The sequence below is a fragment of the Volvox carteri genome, assembly GCF_000143455.1.
Source record: "Volvox carteri f. nagariensis unplaced genomic scaffold VOLCAscaffold_36, whole genome shotgun sequence".
NCBI classification, from domain to species: domain Eukaryota; kingdom Viridiplantae; phylum Chlorophyta; class Chlorophyceae; order Chlamydomonadales; family Volvocaceae; genus Volvox; species Volvox carteri.
In genome coordinates, this window is record NW_003307579.1 from 713,426 (window position 1) to 725,162 (window position 11,737).

Genomic DNA, 11,737 nt, shown 5'->3' on the forward strand with positions numbered 1-11,737 from the left:
CTAAAGTTGCTCCTTACGCAAGATATGGCCACGTTCGAGACCGTGACGCCTGTGCACGCAACATGGTCATGTACACCCTTAGGTGCGGCGTTAAGAACTGCTTTAAACGACGTGAAAGCTCCACGTGTACGATGCCAAACAGCACAGGACCCCGCAGACCGGCACAACTATAGCTCCCATAAGGGACAGGCAGAACAACGACGCATCCCCTATGGCGTATATGGGTTATATTGCCTGCTTATTGGTGCACCATCAGTGTACCACGCGAAACAGCTAGTTGGTGTACGACACATGCGGTCGCCATAATGGCCGCGAGCCACTGCTCCACTGCTGGGTTGATGGCCACTGGGCGTATTCCCCGTTGTCAGGAGAAAAAGCGCCACAGCTCCCGCAGCTGCTTCGCAGCGATGCAGGTGTATGGCTCTCCAGCACCGTCCTACAGTGGGACAGGTTCATGGATCCGTCATGGATATGGGGTAGGCCTCGAATGGGTCTTTGGATAGGTATCCTACAGGCTTCCCAGTCACAACCACGCCTTCAGACACGCCAACTTACACAGTGGACGTCTGGCGATCGACATCCTCCACTAAGTCCAACAGTTCCTCGACGACCGCCTTGACGTCGGAGTTGATTTCCACGTTGGGCGTGTAATCGCTGTCTAAAGGGCAGCTCGCTGAGCAAGGGATAACGGCATGCTTCAGCAACGCCTCAGCTGCCGAGCATCCCTCGCTCTGGGCAGAGCCCTGCAGACGGGTTATTGATAGATGGCGAAGTGGCTATTTTAGCAGTATCAACTTTAGATCCGTTTCTCCAATTCCGGTTCCACTCAGGGCCACTCAGCGTCAGGACCATGGATAATCCCCCATGCCCTGCAACAATCCCTGTCCATCCAGAGGTTTCAACCCCTGACATTTGTAAAAGCCTTCCCGAAGTAAAGCTTGCAGCTTACATTGGTTGAGACAGACAGTACGCCACATAACCGCTGAACGGTCTCCAATCACAAGCATTAATGCATTCTTTACCGACTTTTATCTCTCTCGCGAGCGCGTGGCGTGCCACTATTGTGCCATCGCACATCCTCACCTCATCCGTAATGCTGCCTGTCACCGACTCGGAGTCCAGTCCCACGCACACCCACGTTAGTTCGCAGTTATTGTCCACAGCTGCATCGACATGGAAGTCTTGGTCAGTGGTATGCATGCGGGCAGCCTCGAGGGCCTCCACCCTGGCTTGCCACATTGCTGTTTCTTGCTGAGCTAGGTACAGCTGGCGGCTGACAGAGTTGATCAGCAGGCCAGCAAACGAAAGGCTTGATTGAAAGCTAGTCAGAACACACGCCGACGACGATGCGCCTTCAGCGTGCAAAGAGGCTACATAGGAGTCGATGTCTTCGGGCAAGGGAAGTTGACCATTAGCCCATACGTCCCCGTCAGCACTGGCGGCTGCAGCCGCGCCACTGCCGGAGGTGTGCAGGGGCGACGTCATTTGGACCGGCACGAGCAGCGCTGGTGATGGAAAGCCATTGGCTAGCTGCGATGAAGCGCCATCTTCACTGTCAGGCACGGGGCGATCCGAAGCAATGCGGCTGCCTATGCTTGCCCAGCTTCCCCCCTCACTAACATCATGGCCGCCAGTTACGCAGGTGCCAATGGAAGGGTTCGAGCCATTGTTGGGCATAACAGACACGGGTGTGACTGCCGTGTTGTACGCTAGCGCTTTGCAGGCGCCGGTCGATGCCGTGTAAGAATGTGGTGCCAAGTCCAAGTCGAGAAGCTGCACGGCAATTGAATGAAGGTCGCTCTGTGCTGTGCTCAAGGTTGACTCATCGCCTGCACAAGCTGCCAGGACGACCTTCCTGGCACAATCCTTAAGGCTGGACAGCAGCATGGACGTAGCAGCTGCAACGGCTGCATATTCCCGCCCGGGCTCCTGTAAAGACAGGCGCAAGCCTACCGTCTCTTCAGCAGTTGTTGGCGAGTATGAGGGCTCTGCGATAAGGGGGTGACAAGAAAAGCGGGGCATGCGATTCACATTGGGCAACGTTTCTTGGGACAAGTGCCGCAGGCTTCTACGCACATGAACCACCCATGTACAACCCTAAGCTGCTAGGGCAGCATGAAAAGGCCTTGGCTTCCAGTCTACAAACCCAACCGCTATACTTGCCGGAAGTGGCTGACGGTTGACATACGGCAGGGTCATCACGCAGGAGGCTCCTGACCACACTTTCTGCCTCAGACGAGATCAGAGCATCGTCCATGTCCTCCAGACCGAAGGCTGATGCAGGGGCTTTGGAAGCCACGGGCGGCCAGGTCGGGGTTGCCTCCTCGCTCCCTTTCTGTGTGTCCCCGGCCTGCACTTGTAGCCTGCTGGCTTCTGAACTGTTGTTGCCACGAGGGACCGACATGCCCGGATAGAGTACATCCATGTGAGGCGGCTTCATGTTGCCATTGCTCGGGGCTGGCTTTCGCGATGGAAACCGCAGCTTCACGTGTCGGCGTGGGACTCTGTTACAGACTTCCTTTTCAGGCTGGGCCACTGTCCCCTTTACCACTAAAGGGATGGACACCACCTCTTCGCCATTATCGTCAAAGCGGTTAAGGTCGAAGATCGTTGTATCACCGTCGCTGGCATGTGACGCAGAAGACGAGGCAGCGTTGCCCTTGAGCAGGCGCAACGCCGGCCAAGGAGTTGAACCTTCTACGTGCGTGATACGGGCACCATTTGCATGTCTGGATTCCACCACAGGGTAGCATGCTCCCAAGGGAACATAACTTTGACCCCCCACGCTTGCTTGGCTGCTGCCCCAGCTGCAAGCGCTCCTACTGCCTGATTGAGCGTTCGTGATAATGGTGTCATCAGCATCGGCTACTTCCACTGCAGTTTGCTCCAGTACAGCGACGTCCGACGTGGCAGGTCCTGCGAAGCCAGGCAGACACCCGGCCGAATTCACAAAGTGTGGAGAATCTTGATCACCCGCGATTTCAGAGCGAGCCGGTTCTAAGGCCGCGAGTGGTCGAAAGCCAGGAAATCGAATGGAAGGTTTGATGTGAGCCGGCGTCGCCACGTTCAGCAGTGCCACCGTACCAGGGCCACGTAAGTAGGCAACACCGTGCGGCTTGATTGACTGTGATGACGCACAACGTAGCAATATGTTGAAGCTATAATGCGGGGCAGTTTTCTGCTAAGCAAAAAGATAAGTTTGAGTTGTTTTACTTGCCACCATATTGCCCAGACATGAACCTACAAGAATCAATAAATCAAGACGTGAAGGCTAATTCAAATAATTTCCGGGCTTTAAATCCAAGGCGCTATTGCTGCTAATCCTGTCGACAACAGGCTGGTCAGGTGAAATCCTTAAAAATTACCTGCAGTTCCAACTTGTGGCCGCTGAACGCCAGGGACTGTCTCCGTGGGGACGCAACCGTCACCGGCATGCTCTTCGGATGCTGAGTCAATGGCATTCACAACCAGAGCTTCCAGCGTGCCAGGCAAGGGAATTTCGTCATGCACCGCTGTGCCAACGTTGTCGGTAAAGGCATTGCCGAAGTCTAGGCACGACACCACGTTCAGCGCCAGAGACACGCTCGCTAGAAACAGTGCCTGTTAAACAGCATGCGCCCGGAACAAGTAAGAACACATGTCAAAGGATCTCCATATGCTTCCCCCAAGCATTTTCCCAATAATGCTTGGGCACTAACATGCGGCGCAACAGCAACATGCACGATTGCGCCGACTCGCTATGGCATCCTGGGTGAACATAACATCACATGGTGTAGTATGGCGCCATCACTTTTTAAAAAATATCGTTGGCAGTAAAAAAATGACATGGGGCTAAACCCACTTACCACGAACAGTAGGGAGGTTAAGGCTATCACCATTTTTGAGGTTGGGTTCGGTGCACCAATCAAGTCTGGCATGGCGGAGTGGCTCAGCACGGCCATAGGACTCGACGCAGCGATGGGGCTTGGTGCAGGACTCAATGTAGCGATAGGCCCTGGTGCAGAGGTAGGACTTGATTCGACCGAAGGGATCGGTCTTGTCTCGTTACATGCCATAGCTCCCAACGCCTTCCCAACTGCCAAGTTCACGGTGCGACTAACCGTAGGCAGCTCGTTGCAACGGTAACGCAACGCCAGAGCGCACGCCGATGCTGGTGTGATGTCAACTGACGACGCGGCTGCAATCTGGTAAAACACGGGAACACCAATCGTGCCCGTGATCATAAAGCAAACGAAATAGCACCAGTGCAACGGTCATTCAGGTCCAGCGCAACTAATGCCTGCATCTTTCGCATCGCGAATGGCGGAATCTTAAGTGTATCTTTGTCATCAGACACGTGAAGTGCAAGATTTCATACGCGTACGTCAGCCAGGCAAGCGGTGCGGATACCGTGTAGTGGACCGAAGACATCGTACGTTCCACCGTACAAAATGCCATCCGAAACCAGATAGATACCTCGGTACGGCTCACCCACAATTGGCGGACAACCAAAAACTTGCATACTGGTAAGGGAAGCATCTCGTGTCCATCTGAGGCCGGGTGTAAGCGTTTGGCAGCTAGTGCTGTGCGAACAGCGGAACGCACCTCGTTGGCCGCCAACTGAGCCGCCATCGCCGGTGGTTGGCGCTCTTGTGGGGGGTTTGGTTCCAAGCTGGCTTCATCGTTACCTATTGCAGGCTCGGACGACGGAAGTGGCTCCAGGCTACAAACCGAAACCGTGTCCACCGTTGCTCCTATGGCGTCCTGAAGAGTGTCGGCAACCATCACTGCAGCCGCGTCGCCAATAGGGTCACGCACAGTTGCGTAGTACTGGAGGGAACCGTACACCAGGAGCCCAGCACAGACGAGTCCCAGAATATACAGACCAATCCTTCGGGCGCCTGCAGTGAGCAAAGCACAGGGCGTCGTTTTGTGTCAATGGTTTGTTGGCGGAGCCCACCACTGTTTGGGTTTAAGGGCACAAACCCTAACGATCAATCCTTGATCGATTTTAGATTAAGAAGACAGCTCGTCTCATAAGTCTGTGGTTCGACAAATGTCTTTGCGAAGACTCACCTGAGAAACGCGCGCTCCGTTGCTGCTTCGCCATCTGCTGCACCATCCAGTTCTTAAACTCCTCTGAGTTCCTTAGTTGTCGCATGCAAAACTCCGTTGCTTGCTCCGCCCTGCATAGCGCGGCACAGCACTAGTGCTGGATACGAAGCCTCCTCCTCCGGAGAAGTTTCGCAATTTGCAAAACCTCTGTATGGCATCAGCACCAAGGGCCACATACCTCTGCGCCTCCATTTCAGCGCTCATGGGGCCTTGAAGGAAGGGTGGCTCCGACATCGTGTTGCTGTGTGCGTCTGACGTTGACAAGTGGGGATTTTGATTATAAAACAAGCATGCAGTCGTTTTATATTATCCAAGGTGTGGGTTTGCAAAGGAAAGACCGGCAAGAAACCTTAGTTGAAGGTTGGCTGTCATCGCTGTACCGTCGTACTGGATTTCTGAGTTAGAAGTCCATGTGCTCATCATGCATTAACATATGCAGAAAGGCGGTATCCCTTTTCCAAAGTTTTTTTGCCTTAGCGCTGGGGCGCTCTAAACTCTTCATATCTTTGGGTTTCAAACAAAAATCGCTGTTCGGCAGCGACGGCCAAGTGAGGCATGATAAATGCCGCAATAGTATATGCAATTTCATCAATCTGCCGCATACCAACATTACAGACAGCGGCGTAGGGATGCTGTCCGGTGCTTTGGAGCACTGCTCAGCAGCCTTGCTGTCGTGCCGCTATCCTGCGATGGGAACCAACCCGATTGTAATTTACTGAATCCCTGTTAAACAGCCGCTTGGTGTTTTAGGACCTGCACCGTAAGCGTATTCCATTTTCGGAAAATCTTGGTACAGACCAGGCAGTTAGGAAGTAGTAACCAAGGCTACTTGGGCCCGGGTCCCCTTGCGCCTCCCATACTGTGAAGTTAATGTCCCGCCAGGCATCGCAAGCCAGCCAACAGCGCATGCATCGGAAGTGAAACCGCACAATGCTAGGACACAAGACTCGTACCCCGTACAGGTGAACAAACGTTTCGCTACATGGTTCCTTAGTGTCGAGTAAAGTCGAGGCGCTTGGGGACCCGACCGGCCCAAGTCAGAACTTTGGTCCCTTTTACGCGCAAGCAGGGAGCTGGTGCTGCCTTTGGGGAGGGAGGGAGGACCCACCGAAGCCGACAAGTAAGGGCGACAGTTCTTACTGCGGTGGTGATATGGACTAACGTCTTCGCGAAGTTACGTACGAGCGCGCTTCACATGGAACATAAGCTATCAACAAATTTTACGTGCCTTTCACCAAACGCAAAGGCATACCCATGCTTACATGGGTTCCCATGACCGCTCTGGCTGAGCTGTCACTGTTGGAAATGATCGACACTCATATACCAGGGAATGGTAACCACAGTAATAGGACCCGGCTGGGGTCCGGCGCTTTGTTGGTATTAACAGTCACGCCCAACCCGTCCATCAGGTAAAACCCTGCAACGGCCCAGAAACACTTTCCACAGTATTTTGCTTGAAAAGCCACTATCATAGACGAGGCAATGGCGACTGCTTCTATGTTTAAAGTGTGTTTATATCCCCATGCCTTAACGGGGACCCTTTTCCGAAGCCTGTACGTCAGTCGCAAACGCAAATTTATCGACGATCACGATTTCGGGGCTATCCCGGGACTACTCCCGAGCTGATTGCGCTACCGCTTAATGTCCACGAATTATTCGGAACGTTAGCACAATATCGTCGTCTATGTTATGCATGGCAATCGTCGACTATTTCATGTATGTCAATATGCCTTAGCGTGATCATGGAGGCCCTTAATTGCAACATTAACAGAAGAGATAGGTGTTCGCGGAGAAACGAATGGAACTTCCTAGGCCCAAGGAACTCCCAAGGAACTTCCTCGGCCCGGAACTTCCTCCTTCCCCGGTGATTTCAACTGTCCTCGACCGGAAATCGTGTTCACGGCAACAACACTCCGGCGCCAAGTCCTAAATGTCCCGATATCCGGTGAACTACCCTCATAAACACAATGCCAAGTTGAGGAACTTGGCATTGTCCCGGTCCCCTTTTATGGACCGTCCCTCATGATACACGCCACAGCTAACCATGTGCTCCTAAAATAAGATTTATGATCCAAACCTTAAAGGAAACCTCGCGCGATGTAAGGTGATTTTTAAATCTGAAGACGTCATATCCCATATCATGTGGGATACACATCCCATATCATATGCCACATAATATGCCACGTATAATATGCCACGTATGTAGAATATCTCTGCCCATTCCAAACAAAGGGGCTATCGCCACATTATCTTCTCACAAACTCCGGTCTATTAAGATGATGGTCAATACGAGCGCCGCTTTCGTAAGTTACATGCGGATTGTCCCAAACTGCAAAGGGCTATTCCTAAATGGGAAAGGAAAGAAGATCAAGCCAACATGATCAACAATGATCAAGCCAACACTGTCGAATCGCGAAGGGCGAAGATTACATATGTAGCAGTACAGCAAGGAGGTGGACCGCGTCGCGCCGCCGATTCTCCACCATCGTCGTGCCACGCAAAACCACAAGGAGCCCACATTAGCGGGGCTTCCAACGCTGCTTTCAGCTGCCTGGCCGCAGTCCCCCTTCATCACCTCCCAGCTGACGGGGAAATTCACTATGGTAAAACCTCCCTCTTCAACACAAGCCCTGTCGATGGGGACGGTGAGGTGTAGAGGCGGGGCCGGCCATCATTCATGCCGCTGGGGTGCACCATCTGGGCTGGGGTGGCAGGCGATGCACTGCCAGGGTGCGTGTGCGGCTGCAGCAAGTACGACGACTTTTCGTACATTTGATACTGCGGTTGACGCGTGGGCAGCTGAGCAAACAGCGTCGCCGATGCCATTGGCGTCGCTGCCAAACTTGTCGGTGGCAGTAACGTTATAGAAATTGCGCTCGTACAAAGTCGCCGCTGAAACTGGCTTTCACCACTGATATCATGGGCGATGGGGCCGGGTAATGACTGTTCCTGCAGCATCGGCGGCAATGGTGGGCTGGACGGGGTACCCGATCCCTGTGGCGAGAACAACCCATTTTCGGGGCGCAGCGCATGGCAAGGGACTCAGTTATCGTAACAACTGCGCGTGATTGCGGACCATGGAAAGGCAGCACGACATGCCTGCCGTCTGGAATGGTTAACTACTTGCAATCCAACATTACCGAGCAGCCAGCCTTTTTGCCTCATCTTACTTAGGCTGGGGGCACCTGCAAAATGCTGATTGATCGCACTCTGTCATCCTTCATCTCAGCTCCCCGCTCATTACCAAACGGCTAGGCTGCCCTGACCGGTCGCCGTGCAAACCCGCTCGGCCTACACCATGTTCATTTCATCTTGATACCGGTCGTCAGTCCGTGCCATTCTGGTCACGCGCCGAGCCGAGCCATTCGCGTGCTACTGGCCCCAGGCCAACAGGCCAACATGTCATATAACCCAAACCCTCCCAGCCCAGCACACCTTTCCATGCAGCTCGGAGGCTGCTGTGTGGACAACACGCGGCCCCAGGTCGGTGGTGGAGAGTGGGACTGCAAGCGAGCAGGCATGTCGTGACATGACAGCAGGAAGGCATGAAGAAACATTCGAACGTCCGTGAGCAGCTGACGAACGTTCAGACAGGCAATGAACGGCTAGGTAGCAGGGGGCCCCAAAGCTGGCATATCTGGTCCAGTGGCTTTGGCAAGATACATTTTAATGTAAGGAAAAAATTACACCTCTTCCCTGCACGAGTTATCTGCAAGATTGTTAACAATTTGTTGTTAGCCGGCCAGTATTACGCTGTCGCGTCTCCATGCTATGCGTGTAAAAGCGGCGACACGACATTAGAATCCCCCACTCTAACGTCCCTAACTCACCGTCCTGAGTAGCCAATCCGTAGCCGTGGTCACTGTCGATGCTGAGCGGCTCAATCCCTGTTTGCAGCTTGCCTGACACCAGATCGGATGGGTCAGTGTGACTGGTGGACACAGTGCCCTCGGCGCTGCCGTTGCGGTTGAGTGCCGTTGTGACAATTTCCGCCGCCGTCGCCGTCCCCGTCTCCGGCAGCAATGGAGTTGTAAGCGTACCGGAAGTCGCCGCCATGTGACTCCCCGCCAAAGGTGGCGAAAGCGTTGCCTCTGCAGGTGCACCGCGAGTATGGGAGCTGATGGCGGCGACTGCATCACCGCCGGCGGCGACTGCGACGCCAAGCCCATCCGCTGTCAACGGCTCCGCCTTCACGAGCTTGTGCACGGGGTGGTGACCAGCCGTTGTCGCGCGCTCTGATCCGTCTGCCAGCCCGTGCCCCTTCCTTTCCCGAGGAGTAACCTTGGCAGGGCCCACGGTGGGCAGGTCGCCAGCAAGGCCGCCGACCTTGACGTAACAGTTGGCGTCGCCCTCATCTTCACTATCATCGCTCCCGTCTTTAGAGCCACGGGAATGGGTGGTGACGGCAGCGGCTGCCGCAGCTGCAGCGGCTACACAAGCTGCAGCCGCCTCCTTTGCAACCCTGGAAACTCTCGTAGCGGGTGACGGGGCGTCGTCGTACATTGCCATAAGAACGTCTCCAGTAAAACCAGAGCCAAAGTCCAGGCTCAATCCCACGTACATGTTCAGCATTGAAACACAACCTCTGAGCAGCACCTGTGTGAACACAATGCAGCATATTCAGCATCAATGTAAAAGCACATCGTACACCATAAAAGTGAAGATAATCCGAATTCTACGATAGAGGACCGCTGGCAAGCAACCAAACATTGCGATGTTTCACGCAATGACGAGCCCATGGTGTCGAAGCCCAGGGTTCTGCCCCAGCTGAAATGCCAGGATTGGGAGTGCCAGTGGCCAGGAATCCAAAGATTAGTTCACCCACACCCTAAAAACAAACTTGACATTCACCATCACACAGGATAAGGGGCCAAATCCGCTTACCACAAGTAACAGAATGGCAAAATAGAATTGGCTGCAGAGAGGCGATGACACTGAGCAAGTAGGGTTTCGTGCAGCAGTGGGGCCACTCGGCTTCGGTGTACAACTTGGTGTGAGGGTGGCACTTGGCTTGGGTGTAGAGCTTGGTATGGCAGCGGAGCTTGGTGTGACGGTGGCACTTGGCTTGGGTGAAGAGCTTGGTGTGGCAGCGGAGCTTGGTGTGACGGTGGCACTTGGCTTGGGTGTAGAGCTTGGTATGGCAGCGGAGCTTGGTGTGACGGTGGCACTTGGCTTGGGTGAAGAGCTTGGTGTGGCAGCGGAGCTTGGTGTGACGGTGGCACTTGGCTTGGGTGTAGAGCTTGGTATGGCAGCGGAGCTTGGTGTGAGGGTGGCACTTGGCTTGGATGAAGAGCTTGGTGTGGCAGCGGAGCTTGGTGTGACGGTGGCACTTGGCTTGGGTGTAGAGCTTGGTATGGCAGCGGAGCTTGGTGTGAGGGTGGCACTTGGCTTGGATGAAGAGCTTGGTATGGCAGCGGAGCTTGGTGTGACGGTGGCACTTGGCTTGGGTGTAGAGCTTGGTATGGCAGCGGAGCTTGGTGCGACAGTGGCACTTGGCTTGGGTGAAGAGCTTGGTGTGGCAGCGGAGCTTGGTATGACGGTGGCACTTGGCTTGGGTGTAGAGCTTGGTATGGCAGCGGAGCTTGGTGTGAGGGTGGCACTTGGCTTGGATGAAGAGCTTGGTATGGCAGTGAAACATGGCTTGGAGGGGGAGCTTGGTGCTTCGGAAGCGCTTAAATTTGATAAGTTTGGCGCCGTCTTTCCTCGTGCCTTGATTGCCTGGCCAAGGGATCGGGGGCCTAAGTGAATGCATGCGAACTGGTCCATTCGATTAATGGACGGCCGAAGGGGGTCAGTTCTACAAGGAGCTTTGTGCAAGGTTTCCTAGCTTTGTTGTACAGTAAGCCGTTCGTTGCCTGCAGCTTTCCCTATAATAATAAAACTATCGCAGAAAAACGAAGCATTAATGAAAAACAATTAGGTTTTGTATTTTGCTTGAAAACGAAACAAAAGAAAACGTACTTCTTACCAGCTGTTTTAGCTGGAACACATGAAGACGCATGGCATGAACGGAATGAATGCATGTAGATGTACTCGTTTGGCATGAGGAAGCTCAGCAAACTCATGTCGGGCTGTGCATGCAGCGAGATGCGTCTCGTTGCATGAGGCGCACCTCACGAGCCGCCAACAGAGTCACCATCACCGGTGGTTGGCTCGCATGTGGCGGACTGTATTCCAGATAGAAGCTACCTATCCCAGCGGGAAGTGGTGCGGGGCTGCGAATGGAAGCAGCGTCCGCCGTCGCATCGACGTCGTTCAGAAGGTTATCGGCAACCATCACTTCAGCCGCGTCGTCAATTGAGCCACGTACAGTCGCGTAGTACTGAAGGGAGCCGTACATTAGCGAGCCAGCAAAGATGAAGCCCAGAATATATAGACCAGTCGTCCAGTAGACTGAGGTCAGCAGCAGGGTACCATTGTGTTACAAAACTATCTGTGTTTAACTTGTAGAACACACCAATGATTGGATTCCTTTAGGCATAAGGGAAAATTTACATCATCTTAAGCAAAACGAGCTATGGACCGGTCTGCGTGTACGTGAGAGTTATGGAACGGGGACCCCAAAACGAACGGTGCAAGGCCTCACAAGGGGAACGTAAACCCTCCCCATCAACATCGCAGCAGTTTGCAATTTTGTTTGGTA

At 53.8% G+C, this 11,737-nt stretch overlaps 2 protein-coding genes across 2 annotated transcripts; one reads left to right on the forward strand and one right to left on the reverse strand.

Annotated features, from left to right (window-relative positions):
* Positions 1-5,328, reverse strand: VOLCADRAFT_94250 (uncharacterized protein; the record flags this gene model as incomplete). The annotated part of the gene is made up of 9 exons (XM_002953493.1): positions 1-49; positions 556-743; positions 1,084-1,773; positions 1,954-1,988; positions 2,152-2,916; positions 3,366-3,600; positions 4,585-4,880; positions 5,056-5,165; positions 5,273-5,328. The coding sequence occupies 9 exons, from the start codon at positions 5,326-5,328 to the stop codon at positions 1-3; spliced, it is 2,424 nt and encodes an 807-aa protein (XP_002953539.1).
* A 4,756-nt stretch (positions 5,329-10,084) lies between these two features.
* Positions 10,085-10,618, forward strand: VOLCADRAFT_46976 (uncharacterized protein; the record flags this gene model as incomplete). Its single annotated transcript, XM_002953394.1, has 1 exon — positions 10,085-10,618. A coding segment is annotated over one exon (534 nt), but the record flags the coding sequence as incomplete, so codon positions are not given.
* Between the last annotated feature and the right edge of the window lie 1,119 nt (positions 10,619-11,737).